A 22,355-nucleotide genomic window follows, 5' to 3' on the forward strand; every position below is an offset into this window, starting at 1 on the left:
GGGGCCGAGCTGCTGGCCTTCGCGCCGGGCTGGGACGCGAGCGCGCCGCGCCTCACCCCCGGCTACAGCCCGCGCGAGCTCCGCGAGAGCGAGTTCGGCCGCCTGGCAGGTGAGACGGGCGCGGGTCCTAGACTGAACGCGAAGGGAGCTTTGTGTTCTGCTCCCTTGTCGTTTGGGGAGCGTTTTGAATGGAAAGACGAGGAGGGACGTGTCCACCTGTCCGTTTCCTGGACACGGCTGCCTGGGGTCTCACCTGGAACCCAACACCTCTTGCTACTGCTGTTCCCTAGATTTTCCAGTGGGGCAGGACCGACTTCGTCCCTTTTCACCTTCTCTACCTCCTATTGCCTGGGGAAAACACGACTCTAAACGTCGAACTGCAGCCAGGGTTGCAAAATGCTGCGTGTCCGCTAGTCAGGACTGTTCTGACAGCGCCGAGCGCAGCAGCCGGGCGTGGGGTCGGGACGGCTCCTGCGGGGGCGCTGGGTTGGGACCGACTGGCTGCGGGCGCCGGGAAGGGCCCTTCCGAGACCGCGCCCCACACTCCGTTGGGATGACCCGCTTGCAACTTTCATTTTCGAAGCCTCGTTTTTCTCGTTTCTGTGGTCGGAGCTGTGCTGCGCTCCCGAGCACTTCCCACCGGCAGCTCCCCGGGAGACTTGAAGACTAGCGAACTGTGCAGCTTGAGCGTTCAGCACGGGAAAAGCCTGTAGGTAAATTGGACTCGAAGGCAGGGATCTCAAGGTGCCGTTGAGTTCTGCAAAGTGCAACCTGTTGATTGAGCTGAAGTCAAGCTCGATCTGGCCGTGGAATACCCCAGGTCATTATTTTAAGTTCCCAACTCCACTGTTTTGTTTTTGTGTTTTATTTTTGAGACAGGGTGTCACTATGCAGTTCAGGCTGGCCTTGAGCTCACTTTGTAACCCAGGCTGGCCTCGAACTCACAATTCTCCTGCCTCAGCCTCCCTAGTGCTGGGATTACAGGCGTGCGCCACCACGCCCGGCAAGGGACCTGGAGACGCGGCCTCCTTCACGAAGCCTCAGACCTGCCTGCCGTGTAGTCAGGGAGGGGTAGCAGGTGAGGGCAATCGCTGTCCAGGGCACCTGGATTTACTTATCTGTTCTTGAAAAACTGGTGAGTGTTCCAGTTTTCGGCAGAATTCAGCTCTTCGAGTCATTTCTCCATGTTTTTTTTTTTTTTGTTGTTGTTGTTGTTTCCCCCGCCCCCTCTCCGGTACCAGGAATCGAACTCACGACCTTGCGCTTGCCAGGCAGGCGCTGTGAGGCTGAGCTAAATCCCCAGCTCTCATTTCTCCATGTTTTGAAGGGTAACTTTTTTCTGTCAGACGTGGTGTGGACTGCTTGTGCAGTTCCCGGCTGTATTCAAGCACGGAGAGTCTGGAGGGAGGCAGGGAGGTCTTTGCCTATCTCTTTGTGCTCTCCCTATTCTTTCCTGCTCCCTGTGGGCTTTACTGCATTATCGCCCGCTGGAGACAGCCCCTCATCCCTCTACTTTCGGGGCCTCTCTCTGTCGTCCCCTCTTTCTTATGGAAATTTCCTACCACACAGAAATAGTCTGGTGCTCCGGACACACAGGTGCAGAGGGGAGGAGTCCCTCCATTCTTTTGAAGCAAAGCCCAGCGCTTGTATCATTAATGGGTTATTATTTCAGCACAACACTTCCTTAATCTCCCAAATCCCCTCCAGCTCTGATCCCTTACACCCACCACTGGCTGCCCTACCCTGTAAAACAGGCCTGCTCAGGGCCCCTCCTGATTTCACTCTCCTCCCTCAGGGGACAGCACTTTTCTTCTCAAGTGCAAAACAGTCCTGGCAGCCGGGATTCCAGCCTGGCCTCCTGAACCCCTTTCACATCTGCTGTATTTGTTGTGTTAGGCGTATCCTCAGTGATATAGTGCAGTCCCAGCATTTCCTCTGCATTATGGCTGAAGAGGACTTTTGTGAACTAAACTGACACTCCTCCCACCCCTCTGGGAATCTAGGAACAAGTTCACTTTTTTACTCATAGAACAGATGGCAGGGAAGAACAGACCAGCCAACCAAACAAAAATAATACTGTATCGCCTTCTCTTTTCCCCCATTGTTCCTTGAAGATTTTCTGCAAGTTTGAACGTTTATCTGTTAAGTGGTGGGATAATTAGGTGCTTAATCTTTAAATGTTGAAATGTTTTCCTTAACCAGTTGGATGAGAGTTTCCTCCTTTTAGTGAAGGGAGTACATTGAATATATAGGTTTAGCTCAAGTCCTTCTTGAAACTTTAGGGTACTAATTGAAAACCGCTTAGTCTGTGTGAACCAGACAGTTGATAGGACATCTACTAGTCACTTGCTTTGTCTCTTGGACAAAATACCTGATACCCACAATTTAGAGTAGAGGTTTATTTTGGCTCAGAGTTTTTAGAGGATTCAGTTCTGGTCGGTTGGCTCCAAAGCGGAAACGGCATGGCAGAAGGACATGGCAGAGGAAAGGGGCTCCACCCAAGACAGGCAGAGAGCAGAGAGAGAAGAGAGGAACTCTGGACTAGAGTACACCCTTCCAGGTCACACCCTTAGTGACCCACCCCAACCAGCCCCAGTCTCTAAGAGTGCATTCAGCTATGAATTGTCAGTGTGCTAATCCACTGATAAATATAGCACCCCCTTGATCTGGTCACCTTCCAGAAGCCCCACCTCTGAATATAAGAAGTTTTAAGTGGCATTTCACTTTTTTTTTTTTTTTTTTTTGAGATGAAGTCTTGCTATGTATTCCAGGCTGGGCTGGAATTCACTATCAGTTTGTAGTATGAAACTCAAACTCAAGGCAATTCTCCTGCCTCAACCACTCAACTGCTGGGATTACAGACATCCATCACCATGCCCACCTTAGGGGGCATTTTAGATCTAAACCGTATCAGCACATCCCAGAAGACACCCTGTAATTATCTCTCTTGAAGATCTAATGTCAGTTGGCTTTGGGGTTGGTTGCCTGCTTCTAATAACAACTAGAACTGTGAGATGACTTCTGTGAGCCAGGCACTGGACCAAGTGTGTCTCCAACTTCCTGGGGTCTCCACTGTACTTTCCTCTTCACTCTCACAGCTTCACACACTGCCCTCTCAGGGGCACACTGAATGGCCGCCTAGGCCTCCTTCTGAAAGCTGGGTGAAAACCTCTATGAGCCTGTAACTATTGCATTCTGCATGCCTTTAAAAGCAGGACCATATGGATGATGCCAAGGTCTACTGCCACTCAGAGAGTAGCCAGCACCCCCACCCCCAATCATGGCTGCAGAGGTCTCTGAGTGCAAGGAACAAATCCTGGGGAACAAATTCCTTAAACTGCCATTTCTTTCTTTTTTTTTCCCCCCAGTACCGGGAATTGAACTCATGACCTTGTGCTTTCCAGGCAGGCGCTGTGCCGCTGAGCTAAAACCCCAGCCCCTAAACTGCCATTTCTAAGCAAGATGCCCTGGGGTTCTCTTCTCCAAACAGTCATTTCTACTCTTGAATGTGTAAAAAGTGAGATCTTTCAGGTTCCTCCCATCCTGTCAAGGTGCCCTTTGTATTGTCCCAATATAAAGTTTTGGTTTCTTTTCATACTAGTCTTTTCAGCAACCAAACTCTCCCCTGCCTCAGCTTTATAGGCCCCAGCATTTGTTTTTTTGGAGGCCACAATTTTTGTTGTTTTTGGAGAAAATGTCTCGCTTTGTAGTTCAGGCTGGCCTTGAACTTACCATATAGCTCAGGCTGGCCTCAAACTCAAAGCAGTCCTTCTCCTCAGACTCCAAGTGCTAGGATTACAGGAGTGTTCTATTACACCTGGATAGGCCTCAGCCTTAATGGGAACTGAGCTTCCTTTTTGGTGAAACTGAAAACTTTAAAAATGACCCATCTGTGCTATTTGCTCTTGATTCTCAATGTAGAGTTGGCTAAAAGCCCCCAGCAGTACCCATGCCATAGCCTGAATGTTGGGCTGCCTTGAAATTTACTCTGCCAGATTAATTAGTCCACCACCCTTAGTCTCTCACGAAGTCTCAGGACATGAGCAAAATGAAGACAAATTTTCTGCCAGAGCATAATATACATGGGCTCAAATTCAAGTACCAATTGAGTCCTTGCTCCCAACTGAAACCTCCTAAGTCTGGTCTGTACCCTCTACCTTTTTATCAGCATTTTAGTCATCTGAGCTTCAACCAGAATCTCCCATTAAGATGGGCTGACAGCATTCTAGGGCTGCTTTTCCAGCCAGTACCTCCAAACCTTTCCAAACTCCTTCCACAAATCACTTTCAAAGGCTTTTAAACCACATGGTCAGGGGGTGTCATAGCAACAACCCCACTCTTGGTGCCCAAATCTGCATTAGTAACTTTCTTGTCGTGAGACATAATACCAGACACCTGAAATTTAAAGAAAGTTTGATTTTGGCTCGTGTTTCAGCTCACAGTCAGCTGGCAAGGCACAGGGACATGGCGGAGGAAAAGCACCTGATGGCACAATGCCTGGTTAGCAGAGTGAAGGGAAGGAGTGTGGGAGGGAGGGAACCCCTTCAGGCCACACCCTAGTGACCTGAGTCTTCTGACTGCATCCCATCTCTTAACAGCAAGTCAGTTACAAGCCTCATAATCCAATCACCTTCACAAAAAGCCTTGCTTGTAAGCACATGAGGCATTTGGGGGACCCGTAGGTAAGCCCAGCCTAAGAAACTTAGCAATTTCTCAAAAACTAAACATTTTAAAAAGGGGTAGGGGTTGAGGATGTAACTCAGTGCAAAGACCCTGGGTTCAATCCCCAGTACTACAAAAATAAAATAATCAAATAGGAGAGTGGCAATAATTGCACAACATTATAAATAAACAAAAAACCCCACTGAATTGTACACTTTAAAAGGAAGAATTTTATAGTGTGTGGATTACATATTAATAAAGCTGTTATAAAAATTCATCTTATACAACACAATATTTAAGTTAATTAAAAAAATAAACAGATCTATTGATATTGTATATACTTGAAACAATATTTCAGGGTTTATTCCATGTTAGTAGTATAAAGTCCTAGATGAGTGTGTAACAATTCTTTATTTTAAATATGTGTTGATAGACATTTGTTTTCTCTTTTTTGAGATGGGGTCTTGCCATGTTGACCTTGAACTCGCTTATGTAGCCCAGGCTGGCCTTAAACTCATGGTGATCTTCCTGCCTCAGCCTCCTTAGTGCTGGGATTACAGGCACGCACCACCATGCCCAGCTCAGACATTTGTTTTTAATTTTTCCTATTACAGTGTTACATTGAATGTCCTTATGTACAGTACAGGTCATTTCACAAAAGGATGGGTATTTATAAGATACAGATCTAGAAGAGAGATTGCTAGGTCAAGAAGTAGCTGCATTGCAAAATGTGACTGGTATTACCAGATTTTCCACATTTGTGGAAAAGATGGCTTTTCCACAAAGAAGTTGTATGATTTTCTTTCCTACCAACTATGTGCCAGCAGCTTGTGGCCCCCTACTGTCACCCCCACATAAGGCATCCAACCTTTTGATCTATGCCAGTCTGGAAAACCACAGTATCTCCTGCTCATCTAAATCCGCATTTCTGTCTGCGGAAGAGAGGCTGGAGGAATCTCTTTTCTCTAAAGCTCTGACAGCTGTTCTAGGCTTGAGGGCTGTGGAGCAGTGTGGGAAAACAGTCAGGGCTCACCCATCAGGGAATGGCTCAGAACCTCCAGAACAGGACATGAGTGAGTCATGGTGGGAAATAGTGGCATCGCTGTTTATTGCAAATATCTATTGGGTGCCTCTGTGTGGAATACCAGTTCTAGGATCTTAAGGGAACTGGTTAATCAGGAAGGCTCCCTCAGGGCTTTGCAGCTCACCAAGCAGAAGTGCAGTTCTTCATTGTTCATACCTGAATGTAGATAAGAAACAGGACATCAGCAGCTCAGGCAAATCAGTGGCCTGATATAATGTTGAATGGGCACTGGGTGGGTTCACACAACCAGATTTAGGCAAAATGTCTGGGAGACTTATGCAAAACAACCTGCAGTTTTATTTTTTTGTATTTTTCCTTCCAGAAACTGTCTACCTTGATCATGCAGGAGCTACCTTGTTCCCACAAAGCCAGCTCACAAATTTTACTAAGGATCTCATGGAAAATGTTTATGGTAAGAAAAAAAAAAATACCACACCAAAACCGGTTTTAGCCAACTACTGTGTGTACTGCTGCTAAGTCTGTGTTTAATGATGTTGCATTGATAGCTGGAGGCCACACTGAGCACACAAAACTGAATAAACCTCAGGTCAGACAGGGGGTCAGGCAAGTGCCCAGAGTCATTGTGTATCATCCACACATGGCCAGGATGGAAGGGTCCAGCTCAGGAGTGCAGAGGTTACTCCCAGAAGAAGGGGTCCATGTCAGGAAGGGCACAGAAGTTTGAAGGTGCTGTGTTTGGTGTTGTGGGTGACTCTGCACAGCGCAGAGGCTGGGGCAGCAGGAGGAACATCATTCATTCATTCACCTTGTAAGTGTTTCCTGAGACACTATAGTTTAAGGGGCACAGTGATGTAAGGGAAGCAAACATGATCCTTTTCTTCTTGGAGAGTACAGACTAGTCCCAGAAGACAAGATCTTAACCAAGGGATCGACAAATAAATGTAATCACCGCCTGTGTGAAGGTCCATGACCCGAAGGTATGTGGCCATAGGAGTCTGTGTCTGCAGTGACAGTGGTTTGGCAGTGTATGTGTCAGGGAAAGATTTATTGGGAGTGAAGTGGATGCCAGAGGACGAGCCAGATTCACTAGGACAAGAGAAGGCCGGATTCACTAGGAAGAGGAGAAGGTACACAGGCAGTGGTAATAACACAAGCCAAGATCTAGTAGGGGTTTCAGGAAGCAGCTGAGGTCTATGGAGAGAGAGGAGTATGGGAGAGGTGCTGATGGAAGGCAGACCTGTGCAGGGTATTGTAAATGCTCTGAAGAGCCCAGCCAGTGTTTTAGGACCAATGGGCCATCATTGAGGGCCTTCATCAGCAGCACAACTGTTTAGGGGTTGACCTTGGAAAGGGAGTTTGAAATAATAGCAGCTGTAATATTTGGTGATGATCACAGTGATCAGTAGCATTCATCAATGACTCACTATATGTGTCAGGTATGGTCCCTAATACCTTCCAAGTATGATCCTTGTTCATCTTCCCAACAACCCAGGAAATGTAGGTTCTGTTATTATCCTAATTTATAGGTGTGCACGTAAGAGCCCAGGTAACTAATATAAGTCTGCACGGCCAGGAAGTACTCAAGCTGAGGGAGCTGGGGGCTGATTACCAGGCAGTTTGGCTGCGGACCCCGAACACTTACTCCTCCCCAGCCCAGCTGCCTCCAGTCCTGTTATGCCACACTAAGGTGTTTGAACCTTGGCTCTGGGCAGCCAGTAGAACTTTAAATCTGGGGAAAAAAATTAAGACTTAAAGTCACCACAGTAGGGATGCACATGTACTCATGCTTATAATAGCACAGTTCATAATAGCTAGATCTTGGAAACAGCTTGTATGTCCATTCACAGACAAGTGGAGTGGTGTTCATACACAATGGAGTACTACTGTGGCATAAGAAAGATCACCTTGGGGGCTGGGGATTTAGCTCAGCGGCAAAAGCGCTTGCCTGGCAAGCGCAAGGTCGTGAGTTCGGTTCCCGGTACTGGAGAAAAACCAAAAAAAAAAAAAAGAAAGATCACCTTGAATCATTCATAGGTGAAAGGACGCACCTTGAGACCATAATGTTATGTGAAATAAGTCAGACACACAAGCTTAAATATCACATGGCTTCTTTTCCATGGGAAAATCAAATATATCTGTATCTGTATCTGTAGCTATGTAATGGATAAGTAGGGAAGTCTTTTTCAGATGGATAAGGGAACAAGAGATGGAGGAAAGGGAAAGGAAGGGAAGAAAAGAATTGAAGAAAAAGGTGAAAATAAAGCTTTTGTGAATGGGAAGGGGGTCAAGAGATGGAAGGAGCAGGAAGGGAGGTGAGTGATAGGGGATGAAAAAGAGTTAAGATGTCTTATTGCATATGTATAAATCCTCCACAATAAATGTAATCATTATGTACTGCAAACGTGTACTACAAATTTTAAAAAACAAATCTGGGGAAACCGTCAGGGAAGCTGTCAACTAGGAGCTTTGTCTTGACTTTATGATGTGTAGAGAAACCTACATTTTTCCTTCTATAACCCTGATAGGAACCACAACCTTGGCAAAGGTGTTAGCCCGCGAGATGGCTGCTTGGGGTTTCAGTAGGGCGAACGTGCTTGGGGAGGAAAGGCAGTGAGGACAGATATCAAGTCCCACGGTCACTAGCTGAGGTGGAACGGGAATTGCCAGTAACTGCGTTGGCCAGAAATCCAGTGCGACCCTTCAGGGTGCTGTAGGGAATAAAACCTAAAATGAAAAAGGCCAAGCCTGCGTGAATGTGCACATGTGACTCTGCGCCTGGGAAATGCGGGGCCAGGCCTCACCAGAGCGCTGTGCTCATGGCTGAGAACTGGGTTTGGAGGGTCAGCAGGATTCTTTGGGATGCACAAGGGGGTGTGTGTGGGGGGATAGAAGTCACCAAGGGGCAGGGAGGTTGGGAGCCTTTTGTTTCTATAGTGGGAAGCTGAGGGTCTGTTTCCTTCACACATTTTGTGGAGGAGGTTGGTGCATTTCTACAGGGACAGTGCCAGCAGCGATGGAGGGGACAAAGGTGCAGCAGAGGGGAACCATGTAAGTGGCATTCATGGTTCTCTGTCCTGAGGTTGTGTCCTTGGTTCTCTGGAGTTAATGGACACAGCCTCTGGCCACAGGTAGGGGAACTGACAGAAAAGGCTCCTGGCCTGGTTGCCTCTGAGCTGACTTCCAGCTCCAAACCCCTTTTTGTTGACCTATCTTATTTAATAAGGGAGGCCCTCCAGCAGCTTTATTGAATTATATTTTATATATCCTAAAATTCACCTATTTCAAATATATAATTCAGTGTTTTTTAGTACTTTTACTGACTGGTCCAACCACTCCATAAATCAGTGGGAGCACTTTTATTCTCCCAGAGAGCCCTCCGGCCCATTTGCAGTGAGTCCCCGTGGTCACCATAGCACCTGATCTACTGGTTTCAGTATCTCTGTACAGTGTAGTTGTCTTACTGGGCATTTCACATAAATGGAATTATACAACCACATGTCCTCTGGTGTTTTTTGAGACAGGGTCTCACTATGCAGTTCAGGCTGGCTTTGAACTCACTTATGTGGTCCAGGCTGGCCTCAAACTCACAACGATCCTCTTACCTCAGCCTCCCAAGTGCCGGGATTACAGGCATACGCCACCACGCCCTGGTAACAACATGTCCTCTAAGTCTGTTGCTTAGCAGGTTTTTGAAGTTCATTCATGGCATAGCCAGTAGTTTGTTCTTTTTTTTTATTACCAAGTAATTGTCCATTGTATGGATATACTGTATTTTGTCTATCTGTTGCACAGTTAGTGAGCATTTATATTGTTTCTAGAATTTGACTTTGTGAATAGAGCTGTTATGAACATTTGTGTGTGAGTCTGGATGGACATACATTTTTATTTCTCTTGGGTAGATACCTAGGAGTGGAATTGCTGGGTCATATGATAGTTTTATTTTTAGCTTTTAGAGAAACTGAGAGAGAGCATTTTGAAAGAACACAAAAGAAAAAAACATAGTAACGACCCTAAAGTTTTGTCTTTGTAACCTGCCAGGTAATCCTCACAGCCAGAACATCACGAGCAAGCTCACGCATGACACTGTGGAGCAGGTTCGTTACAGGTGAGTGACAGGGACACCTGCCTGTGCTGGCCACCTATGTGGACAGACTTCCTTCTAAGCATCTGCTTGTACCCTACAAAGATTCGGAGTAGGTTTCAGGAAGATCACATTCAACTCTGAAGCAGTGCATACATGATAATAAATATCAGTCAGAGGACACAAAGGTGAGATTAAATACCAAATGGGATAGACAAAATGCCCAGGCAGGTGGCTCTGTAGTCACATGGTTGTTTAAAGTAAGTGTGAGAGGGTAACAAAACCACAAGGTCTTGTTCTCAGAAAGAAAAAAAGCACTGCCTATTATATTTTTGTTTATTTATTTATTTTTGAGACAAGGTCTTGCTAAGTTGCCCAGGCTGGTCTTAAACTTGCATTCCTCCTTCTTCAGCTTCTTCATAGCAAGGATTTCAGCTGTGAGCCACTATACCTCATACCCCATCAACACTTTTTAACTAAACATGTAATAATTGGTGTCTGGCAATTAATTTCCAGGTGGTACCTAAAGTTACCTGAATAATACAAATTATTTCAGATTTGAAAATAACAGCTGGGTGATAGGTTTGCCAAGATTAAAAGGGGCATAACACTGGTTGATGACTTAAAACTTGTGATAGAACTGGGCAGAAGACACACCAAGGAGAAGGTGTGTGTGACCAACCTCAGGGTCATTGTAGATTTCTGTGTGTCCCATTGGAGATCGATTAATCTCCAGTGACATCATCTGCCTCAGTCCTAACCTCACAGTTGCAGCAAAACCTATCTGGAATTTTTCTAGCTCCTAGGGTAGATATGTTCTACTTAGCAGAAGTAACCTCCAGACAGCGTTGAGAGCCTGGCACCCCCTGACACTCTGCTTCTTCCAGGGTTCTGGCACATTTTCATACCATGCCTGAGGACTATAGCATGGTTTTCACATCCGGGAGCACGGCTGCCCTCAAACTGGTGGCAGAGGCCTTTCCATGGGTGTCCAGAGGCCCAGAGAAGAGTGGGAGTCAGTTTTGTTACCTCACCGACAACCACACCTCTGTGGTAGGCATGAGGAAGGTTGCTGAGGCCATGCATGTCACATACACCCCAGTCAGCCCAGAGGACATGTGGTCAGCAGAGGAACAGAGTGCTGTGGCCTGTGACCCTGACTGCCAGCTTCCACACCTCTTCTGTTACCCGGCTCAAAGTAACTTTTCGGGAACCAGATATCCCCTCTCCTGGATAGAGGAGGTCAAGTCCGGGAGGCTCCGCCCTGTGAACGTGCCTGGGAAATGGTTCGTGCTGTTGGATGCAGCCTCTTATGTGAGCACTTCCCCTTTGGACCTGTCGGCTCACCAGGCAGACTTTGTCCCCATCTCCTTCTATAAGATCTTTGGATTCCCCACCGGCTTGGGTGCTCTGCTGGTCAATAATCGCGTGGCTCCACTACTGAGGAAAAGCTACTTTGGAGGAGGGACCGCCGCTGCCTACCTTGTGGGAGAAGACTTCTACATCTCGAGGCCTTCGGTGGCTGAAAGGTAACTTTGCCATGGGGATGGCTGGTGCAGTTCACCAAGGCAGATCGGCACGTGTCGCCTATGGGATCATGCAAGGAGTGTCCAAGCCACAGAGTTAGGGGAGCTGATCACTGCTGGCAGGACAGGTTGGCAGCAGGACCCAGATCTGAGAGGCAGAGGTTGGTTGGAGCGTGCTAGGGGCAGCTCAGTGATCTCTGCTCCCATGTGTAGCACGCTCTGTGATGGTGGGGGCCCTGCCCTGTAGATAAGATCTGTGAGCAGAGGTGGACAGGCACTGGGCTTGACCCCACAGCACTCACAAGGTGGCAGCAATTGCTACTGATGAGTCTCTTTGGAAGAGCACGAACCCCATAGCAGCACCCTCTGTTCTCCAGCAGCTGGAACCAGCTCTGGTTGGCCCGTTAGCAGGCAGAGTCCATAGGACCAGCGGCCTTCCGACCTGCAAAGCAGTATCCATGGGAAGCTGAGGGCAGCTTCTTCAAACAGGCTGGGGGTCTTGCTGGCTTCCTTGGACTGTACCTTTGGCAGTGAGTCTATCTCACACATGCCACAGTGCGCACGCAGAGCCCTCTCTGTTGGCATGTGAGCCAAGTGGGTGAGTTTTTTCTAAACTAGAACCTGAGCATTCAGGTTTAATTGTGGTGTTGGCACTTTGCGATGAATAATGGGTTTGGGGATTGCAGTTTCGGCACTGGGTCTCTGAAAGGTTTGCCCACTGGCCTCGTTTCCTCAGGCTGCAGGGCAGCTGTGTGGTTTATGGCAAGGACTCTCCCAGACCGTGATGGCAGCACCCATCACTTCGAATACATGTGGCAAGTGAAATGGTCACTGACCCAGGATTCTGCCGACCCAGCAGTAGGGGCCACCATGAGGTCGAGGTAGGGAACTAACCACCCAGCTGGTACCAGAGAAGGCCTGGGGCTGAGGGGAAGATGGCTTAGTCCAGGCAGTCCTGGGTGCAGCCTCAGGGTCCTGCAGACAGGGCTATGCCTCAATGTAGAATTAGGGTTAGCTGTAGGGCCTGCTGGAGGGCAGGTCAGCAGCTGGGGCATGTGTGTCTCAATTTCTGCACCTCGTATTTTTCCTGTAACATGGGGGGTGATGATACTATTCTTCTGCAGCTAATGTCGGTGAAGCACCAGGAGAGAGAGGGTATCAATACATGTTTTTATTTTTGGAACCTGGAATTGAATTCACGACCTCAAGCTTGCCAGGCAGGCGCTGTGCCGCTGGGCTATATCCCCGGCCCCTCAATACATGTTATGAAACAGTTTGCAGTCTTCTTTTTTTTTTTAAAGGACATTTCCATAGTTGGGAGATTCTAAAGCAGGAACACTAATGTGAAATCTTTTAAATCTAGGTATGATAATTTGCTGTGTAATATAACCAAGCAAGAACTGAATGACTGGCACAACATAATGTAAATCAAAGGCTGAACAAAGAGAAACTGCAAATCTAATTTGGCCATAGGGCCCTGAAGGCAAAAAGGCCAGCTTGTTATGGGCCAGGGCATGGGTAGGCTAGGGAACGCTGGACCTCTTTGCTTTGATTTGGATAGATTGCTTTATATACAGCATGTGCCACTCTAAGACTCCCAGAAAGCACAACATACTCATTTACCTTTATAACTGTAACTTTTTTCTTATGAACCTCAGGCTAGGACTCAATATATAGTACTCAATCCAAATGCTTACTGAACCTCAACCATGCTCTTAACCTTTTGTATTTTATAATTCTATGAAATACAACCCTGATAGAAACAAAAAGGCTTTCCTCTTTTAGTCTAAGGAAAAATTTAAATTAATTATTTATATATTAATACATAATTATTTATTGAGAATTAACTCATGGCTGAAGTCATTATTAGTTAATAAACTTCAGTTTATTGGTGATAGTTTACTAACTCATTTGTGGTTCATCAATTAATAATTGATGCATATTGAATCATGAGTTCTATATGTATTACCATAGTTTTTTTTATTTTTTCAGATCATTTTCTTTGTTAGTGCATGTTTCCTTTTAATTTTATCCATACATGTTTGCAGTACATGAAATTTATATTCATCGTGGGGGGCAGGCACATGTACATAACACCGCTTGTGTTTTTTTAAGTCTTCCCATTCACCTCCCTCTCTCCACCTCTAAGTCCCCTTTCGTTATTGTCATTCTTGTTATTATTCTTAGCTCATGTTCATGACATTTAATGTTTGTATTCATCGTGTTTATTTATTTGATACCTGTACATAGACCATCTTAATTCTTCTTTCTTCACCTTTCTCTCTCTTCTCACCCTTGATCTCCTGTGCCCTCTTCCATTTTCAGGAGATCTATCCCCTTGTCTCCTCCTACCCATCCTTAGTTGTGCTCTTTGTACTTTTCTGTACTCAGTGCCATCCAGGGTTTAAGCTTTGTGTGTCTGGGTTATATTACTCATTATACTTTCCAAGTGCATCCATTTTCCTACGGATACCTCAGATTCATCCTTCCTTATGACAGAGTAGTGTTCCCTTAGATACCACATTTTCTTTACCCATTCATCTGTTGATGCACATACAGGCTGCTTCCAGGATTTAGCTATTATAAATTGTGCTGCTATAAACCTTGGCATGCATGTGTTGCTGTAGTATGATGTGTTTCACTCTTTTGGGAAAATACATAGAAGGGGAATAGCTGGGTCATATGGAATTTCTAGCTTTAGTTCTTTGAGAAATCTCCATACTGATTTCCATAATGGTTGTACTAGTTTACATTCCAACCAGCGGTATAGTACATCATGTTTGTAGTACATAATGTTTACATTCCTTGTGGAGAGTTGGTACATGGACATAATACATCTTAATTCCTTTTTTATACCCTTTCCCTTCCTCCTCCATCCATCTCTCAATCTCCTTCTTTTCTTTGCACATATTTTCACAATGTTTACACTACTTGTGTGGATTAGTTTTATAAATACATTAGCCTTGTAGTAACAGTGTTTTAAATACATCTTATTTCTAGACTATTAAAATACAAAGCAGTGTTTCCATTGAAAGCTTTAACTGGCCTAAGGCGGCAGTTGGTCACCAGTCCACCCAGGATGCTTTGAGGCCCCCCTGTTACCCCTGAGGTCTGTCCTTCCCCAGGGGTCTCCTTGAAGGCCAGGGCACCTCACATGCTGTCATTCCTCTGTGCAGAGCCTTCCGGCACTGAAGTCTCACCTCCTCCGCTTCTCTCTGTTTCCTGCCTTGGTCCCTGGCTCACCCAGGTCCAGTCCCCGATCTGCTGTCCCTGCAGTGTGCCAGCTTCTGCTGCCCAGGGCCTTGGCTGCGCCCTCTCCCCACAACGCTGTTTCCCTTGGAAACTGTCCCCCTGGCCCTGGTGAACATTAGTTCTTTCCCTTCCTCCTGACCTCCACATGGCCCCTGCTTACATGATTTTCGTCAGCCCGGACTCATCCTGAGCAGCTGCCCTCTACTTATTCATCTTCATTGGACTTATTAGACTCTGGCATGTTGCTTGCTTGGTTTCTCTGTGTCTGTTTACTGGCTTTTATTCCTTGTTTCATAGAATATAAGGCTATGAGGACAGGGATTTTGTCTCTCTCATTCTCTGCTGTACTCTTAGTACCTAGGACACTGCCTGACCCACAGTAGGTGGACAAACAGACTTGATGATAATTCTAATGAACTGAATAAGTATGAAATGCAAAATTAACACTCTGACAATCAGGAAGGTGTACATCTGCAATATTAATGAGAACCATGTAATTTTAACCTAAATCAGTGGGTCTGTACACTTAGGAGCTGTGAACTCTTGTTAAGAACTTCATAGCTGCTCTGATCTCCCTGAACAGATGCCCTGTCAGTGGTGCCCTCTTGTGGTCAGAGAGCAGTATTTTTAAGAGCCTGTGGCTCTATAGGTTTTGTTAAATACAAATCTTTCCTCAGATAGCAAAGCATCTCTTGTTTTGTCAAAGTGGTTCAAAGTAGTAACTACCTTCTAGGGTTCTTTATCACCCTGCCATTCTACCTTGGAAGTTTAAAGTAGTTCTGGAAAGCTTCAGAGCTGGTCAGGGCCAGATGCAGTGGGCGGGTCTTCCGAGGGAGGCAGCAGTGTTTCACGGGAGGCCGAGGGTGCCTATTGAAAGATCATCACTGTCCTGAAATCGGATGGTCATTACCTGCCACACAGTGCACTTGGAGTGTGTTGGCCACAGCTTGACCTTGTTCCACTCCCCCCACACTGCAGGTTTGAAGACGGCACCATTTCATACCTTGACGTGATAGCCTTAAAGCATGGATTTGATGCCCTGGAGCGCCTCACAGGTCAGTGGAACTTCCCATGTGGAATTAGCTCTTGAGAGCCATGTTCTCAAAGGAGTCCTGGTTCGAGTGTGGTTCTGATGAAGGAGATGATGTTGGTACAGGGAAGTGAGTGGTACATAGTGGTAGGAGCTGGACATTGAGTGCAGTTAAATCTGATTCAAATTATCCTCAAAATGACTTCTCAGAGCAAGGAAATGAGGAGGGTAGTGTGGGGATTTCTTTTCCTTGTCAGTTAAAAGATTATCTAATGGGTGGGAGACATTCTGAATCAGGAGCTTAGCAGCTGTGGAGGTGTGGTGTGTGGTGTCTAGACTGGAAATGGTAATCCCAGGGGTTTACTCAGTTCTCCCCTTGCTGGATTCCCACAGAGCCGCATGCAGAAGCTGGTGACAAGTCCATGCTGCTCTCAAAGGAGCAGGGGCTCAGAGAGGGCCAGTGCCTTCCCAGGCGGGGAGCTGGCAGCTGGGAAGGCTAGGACTGAAACCCAGACTAATGCCTTAAACTTAGACTAATGCCTAACCCCAAGTTCCTGGCCGCTGTCTCTGCCACTGGCCTTTGCATGAAGTGCAGTTTCTTTCCTGATTTGTGCCCTGGGCATGGACAATTGGGGGGCACTGACTGGAGGATGACACACAGACAGATGCCACGTCCCATCTTACAGGGATGGTCACAAGAACACACAATGGGAAGAGCCTGTCTGGTGAGCCAGGCATCACCCCTAGTGCCGTGCTTGTGGGCATTCCTTCCAGGGCAGAGCTCTGAGAACTGGGTGGTGTGGCCTGTACTGGCCATTCAGGGTGGGGTTGTGGTGAGCCAGGGGTGGTTAGGGAGCCCTTCCTCTCTCTGGTCATGCTAATGGGATTCTTTGGGTTCTCAGCCTTGGCCCCAGACTGGGGCAGATGGAATTCACGGACGGGAGCGTCACCCTGATGGTGATGCAGGTAGATGAGTTGGCATTGTCCAGGACAGAAGGAGAAGGTAGTGCAGGCAGGCACTGAAAAACAAGCCTTTTCCAAGGAGCATATTAGCAGGACCCACCCACCCTCACCCCTGCAGGTGGCAGTGTCTGACAGGGTCGGGACACCTCTGAAAGCAAAGGTTTTTAATCCCGGTCCACATTATAGCAAACCCTGATTCTTTTCGTATTGGATTGTTCTTTTTAAAAACAATTGTGGTAAAATACACATAACATGAAATTTATATTTTAAGTGCACAATTTGGTGGTTTTAAGTACACATGGTTGTGCAGCTGTTACCACTACCCCCATCCTAAATGTTTTCATCGTCTCAAACTGAAATTCTACCTACTAAGCCATACCTTCTGAATCCTCCCTCTTCCTGGCCTCTGGTGACCACTAATATACTTCGAGCCTTGCTTGTTCTAGAAATCTTATATAAAGGAATAATACAGTGGCTGTCATTTTGTGTCTAGTTTATTTCACTTAGTATTTTCAAGATACATCCTTGTTAAAGCATGTATTCTTAATTGCTTTGTATAACTAGAGTGATTTAAACATTAATAAAAACAAACAGCATGATATTTTAAGAATAAAATTGTATATTTTTGCGACCAAGGAGTGTAAATTATCTGAATCTTTAAGCAATACTATATATACACACATACACACACATATATATTTTAAAAAGAGAATGACAAGAGTTCCTATAGAAGAATTCTACATAAACAGCAGTGATAAACTGTTTCTCAGTACCAAAGACTTAAACCTTCGTCATATGGGCAATGCCCTGCCATTTAGAGGCGTATTTAGAGTCATCAATGTGGGGTCCAGGTTGACCAGTTGTCATGACCTTGTTTTCTTTAAAACGAGCGAGTGACTTTGTTGTGCGGTTCATGACTCTGTTTTTCCGCTTGTGTTGAGGTGGCATGGAGAACATCGCGCGGCACACCTTCGCCCTGGCTCGGTACACGCACGCTGCCCTGTCCTCTCTCTGCTACCCAAACGGAGCCCCAGTGGTGCGGATCTACAGTGACTCTGAGTTCAGCAGCCCTGATGTTCAGGGTCCGATCATCAATTTTAATGTGCTGGACGACAGTGGGAACGTCATTGGTTACTCCGAGGTGGGTTTGCTTTTTTCATCTTGCTGACTTTGATGCAACAGAATTGCTCTGTTCCGGAACTTGGAAGGCTTGCTGAGCCTTGAGATTTACAGTGAGGCCTCCATGCCCCTGGAAGTAGCTGGGATGAAGTGCAGACACTGCTGGGCAGCCCTGGCCGTCACTCCCAGAGCCTTAAACTCCTAATCACACAGCTCTAGCAAGCCGGGCTGTGTATTCTCAAGCCCTTTTTACTCGGGTGGAGTAGGAAATTTTAAATTGGAAGAGAGAGGCTGATTCTTCTGTTACCAGTGGAATAGGTGACAGCTTGCCAGCAAGAGAAGACAGAAAAGTAGCATGGACAGAACCACAGCTGAAGTCATTTTGTTACACACGCTTGATACCTGATGGCATATCACCACGTTGTGACATCATTTGTTGGCGGAGTGCCTTTTCTATGAGAAGCAGAAATGGTCCACAAAAGCCCTTATTTCTACCTTAGTTCATGATCAGTTCAAAGACCTGGTGGGTTGGTTAACAGTGGTTTCTGCATGTATACATGCTGCCTGTATTTTTCCATGAAAAACAATGGGAAGGTTTTGGGAAGGGCTTGAGTTGGAGCAGATTTGATCATCAGCTGATTTGGAATTTGGTGCTCATCTTCTGCTGAAAGCCAAGGTGTTCTTTCATTGCTGAGACAAAATACCTGATGCCTAAAATTAAGGAAAGAAAGGTTTATTTAGCTCACAGATTGTGGAGGTTTCAGTCCATACTCAGCTGGCTCCAAGGCAAAGGGCCACATGGCAGAGGGCAGAGGTTCATGGCGGCGGAACACAGCAAACAACAAAAGCAAAATGGTAGGAATGGCCCCAAGCAGCCTCTTCCTCTCCCTTACATGTGCAAACTATCCGCCCCCAGGGTGGTTGTAGCTCTCACACCCATAATCAATCAAACTCTAAAAGCCCACCTATGACCGCATGAGGCTTTGGGGGGACACCCAGACACAAACTATAACACATGGTCCCCAAATACTTTTGTTAATCTTTGAATTTCCCAAATAAAAGCCATTTCTGAGCTGGAAATTCTGTTGTTCAGGTGTAGTCTCAGCTACTCAGGAGGCAGAGGCAGGAAAATCACTTGTGCCCAGGAATTAAGGGCCATCCTGGGTCATGCAAGGAGATCCAGTATAAAAATAAAAACTTAAAAATCCATTTCCCAAGGGATTCTCCCTTTCCCATTTTTCTAAATAGCTGTACACTTTCTAAAGAACAAACCTGGTAACTATTCTTCTGGGGGAAATGTTGGTTCCCTCTAGCATTTGGGGCAGATGTTCTACAACTCCAGGAGGTCTCTCAAAGTTAACAGTGGGGAATCCCCATCTCATCCCTGAAGACCTCCCTCAGCCTTTGTACTGACCACACCACCATTTTGAAGTATGTTTTTTAAGTGGCTGTGTGTCTATGTGTGTGTGTGTGGGGTGGGGGTAGAATATGCATCAGGGAAAAAGAATGCCTATTTAAATATGTTACTCTGGCTAATTAGTAAAATAAGTTTCATTCTTGAATTACAAGTAAATTTGTATTTCCCAAGGAAGTGGGGAAGGGCGACAGGTGACAAAGTGTCCTGTGGAGGTGTGGCTGGGGGAGAAACTTCAAAGAGGAGGAGTCACTGGGACCAGAGGCTTCCTATCGGGGCCTATGAGTATTGACAGGGTTGCCCATCCCCCTAGCTGTTTCCCTTTCTGGGCGTCAGTGGAGGAAGCTGACCACAGTAATGGGGTCACGGCTGGCATGTGGCCAGCTGGGTGGCTTCAGCAAAGCCCAGTTAAGTTTTCCTGGCGCAAGAAAACTTCACGGTGTGGAAATTCCACAGGGATGTTGGTGGACTTCAGAAAGATTAGATGATGTCATAGTTGGGTTCAGTTGTCTCCTTTTCAGGGGATGAGTAATGGAGTTTAACCTTTTATATGAAGACTTTAGATTTTTGTTTGTGACGTCTGGGCTTCCTAATTTTATTTTCCCCACGGTTGGGAGTCACTGCATATGGTGGCTAAGATGTGGATTCAGATTCTGCCTGCCTGTTGCTAGCTCAGTAAGTTTGGGCAAGTTAACTTAAGCTCTCCAAGATCTGTGAAATGAGAATGATAATATACCTGGCTTGGCTGACGGTGTTATGATGGTTAAATGAGATATGACATTCATATCCCTTAGTGCAGGATGTTGGGGTAAAGTGAGTGCTCAGTAAACACTGAGAGCCAAGGCTCCTGGCTAGGAGGCTCCTGTGCCTTGTGGCTGGGCTGATTTCTTGCCCTCCCTGGATTCAGCTCTTATGCTGCCATAGTAACCAGCTTCCTTTACCTGGCTGGGAACAAGGCTACAGTTCAGATGGTGGCGTGTGTTCCTCTTTCAGCTAGCATCATAACTAGATAAAGGGATGAAATATCAGAGGATATTGAGGCACAGTTATTAGAGAGGATTAATGAATAAGGGTGCACAATTCAGGTTGATGAGTCTACTGATGCTAAAAAGCAGGCAGGCTGGGTCTGGGTGGGGGGCTCCCAGGGCTGAGGGCCCAGGACCCAGACTCATCAGTGGGAAGTCAGGGCACAGTGTGACTGCAGCAGTGTCTTCCAGCCTTATCCTTTGCCAGGTGACCTTAATACTGCTTTTATGGAAGGCTGGGATCCATGTCTCTGCCCTTAAATCTGGGCTGGTTTGTGACCTGTGTGTACCTAAGGATGCTGCAAAGGTCACACTGTGGCTTCTAAAGCTAGGTCAGAGAAGGTGATGCCAAGTTGGCTTTGTTTCCCGGAGCACTTGCTTTGGAGCCCTGAGTTACTAGGTAAGTCACCATCTGCACCCTGAGGCTGCGTGGTGGAGGAAGCCAAACTCCATGGAGAGGCCAAGCCCAGACACCACAGTAGGCAGGCTCAATCCTGAGCCTCTTCGGGATCAGACACTACCCAGCTTGTGTGTTGGGGTAGAATATGCACTGGGGCAAAGGAATGCCTGGTTAAATGTCCGTAAGTATGCCTGGCAGGTGTAGCTGGGGAAGGAGTCTCAAAGAGGAGGCTCAAGAGGCTCTCAGCTTTTGAATCTTCCTGACTGGGACTCAAGATATGATGGAACAGAGAAACCACCTGTCCTGAGTGCAGCCTGAATTCCTGACCCACAGTAGCCTGGAGCATGCTACAGATTAATCAGTCCACTGCCCTTAATCTTAGTCTCAGGCAAAGTCTCTGGGCACGAGCAAAATGCAGACAAACTTTCTGCCAAGCCATAACACACATCACCTGGAGTCCAACTTATTCTTTCAAGTGCAGCTGGCTGTTTTGCAGCAGTGGTAAATGGAAAAGTGAGTTTGGGGAGGGGGTGAAGGATGGTCATGAGGGACTTCTGTCCTTTCTGTTGGGAACTGAGCTGGGACCAGAAAGGACTTCCCGAGGAGCTGGCCTGTGAGTGGAGACACCAAACTCCTTGTGGCTGCCTCTGGCCATGACACTTATGAGAGTTCAAAGGCTTGGCTATCTGGGCATGATGTGTTCATTTCCCCAGATGCAGTTAGGTGACTCCTCTGAGTTCAGCCTGAGCCACCTGGCTGAGGATCTGCTCCATGGCCCTGAGGGAGTGTAGTCCTTGACCTACAGCCAAGGAGTGGGGATGAACACCTACATCCTGGGAGCTGCATGTGAACAACCTTCCAGAGCCTCCAGAGGTCAGGAAAGAACCTTGGGAGCTTCCACACTGAGCGGCAATTCTAAATGAACCAAAAGTTGGAGAAATTAAGAACAGGAAATGGATATCACACAGTGTCAGTAGTGATACCTTGTGGGCCAGGCTGTGAGTCCAGGTGATGCTACCTGGAACTGCACCTCTCTGGGGCTGGCTCTGAGGTCAAATTCTGTGCAGCCAGTGCTGAGGAGCTGCTTCAAGTCCCCAGCCCCACCAAGTTATTTTGTGACCCTCACTGGAAACAGGTGGGCTCTTTGAATTTAGCTTGAATTTTTTTTTGGTATCAAGAATCAAGCTCAGGACCTTGTGCTTGCCAGGCAGGTGCTATGCCACTGAGTTATACCCCTGGCCCAGCCTGAATTTGATATATTCACTTTTCTCACGCATACTTCTATAATTCATCTGGATATGCATTAATTTCTAATAACATTTTATAAAATATTTAGCAAACCCATGATAGAGCATACATCTTAGAGCAAACTTCCAAGCTCAGATTATCATTTTATTGTTAGGAAACGGAGGTCCAAACACTAATCTGAAACTCTTCCAGGCTATCAGAGTAAACCTAGGTATCTGTACATGTCATATTTGATCCACAGGTGGACAAAATGGCCAGCCTGTACAACATCCACCTGCGAACTGGCTGCTTCTGTAACACGGGGGCCTGCCAGAGGCATCTGGGCATAAGCAACGAGATGGTCAAGAAGCATCTGGAGGTTAGTACAGGGCCCTGCGGTCCAAGCACTGGGAGTCATGGTGGCTACACTTGTGGCTGGTCACCTGTCTGGTGGGGGCTGTCCATTTGGACTTATTTCTTGGGTCCTTTCTGTGGATGTACAAAGAAAAAAATGGGTCATCAAGAACAGAAAGTACTTTGGGCCGGGGATGTAGCTCAGGGGCACAGTGCTTGCCTGGCAAGTACAAGGCCCTGAGTTCAATTCCTGGTAC

General features: G+C 46.6%; 1 protein-coding gene across 1 annotated transcript in view; it reads left to right on the forward strand.

Annotated features, from left to right (window-relative positions):
- Nucleotides 1–22,355, forward strand: part of Mocos (molybdenum cofactor sulfurase) — a gene marked incomplete at its 5' end in the record, with an annotated part of 54,395 nt that continues 32,040 nt past the window's right edge. Inside the window, 7 exon segments of the mRNA XM_005372816.2 lie at nt 1–109; nt 6,069–6,158; nt 9,746–9,812; nt 10,676–11,317; nt 15,545–15,621; nt 17,501–17,700; nt 22,007–22,123. Coding sequence (XP_005372873.2) covers nt 1–109; nt 6,069–6,158; nt 9,746–9,812; nt 10,676–11,317; nt 15,545–15,621; nt 17,501–17,700; nt 22,007–22,123 — 1,302 coding nt within the window.

The sequence above is a fragment of the Chinchilla lanigera genome, unplaced genomic scaffold, assembly GCF_000276665.1.
Source record: "Chinchilla lanigera isolate Chin_1 unplaced genomic scaffold, ChiLan1.0 scaffold00001, whole genome shotgun sequence".
Lineage (NCBI taxonomy): Eukaryota > Metazoa > Chordata > Mammalia > Rodentia > Chinchillidae > Chinchilla > Chinchilla lanigera.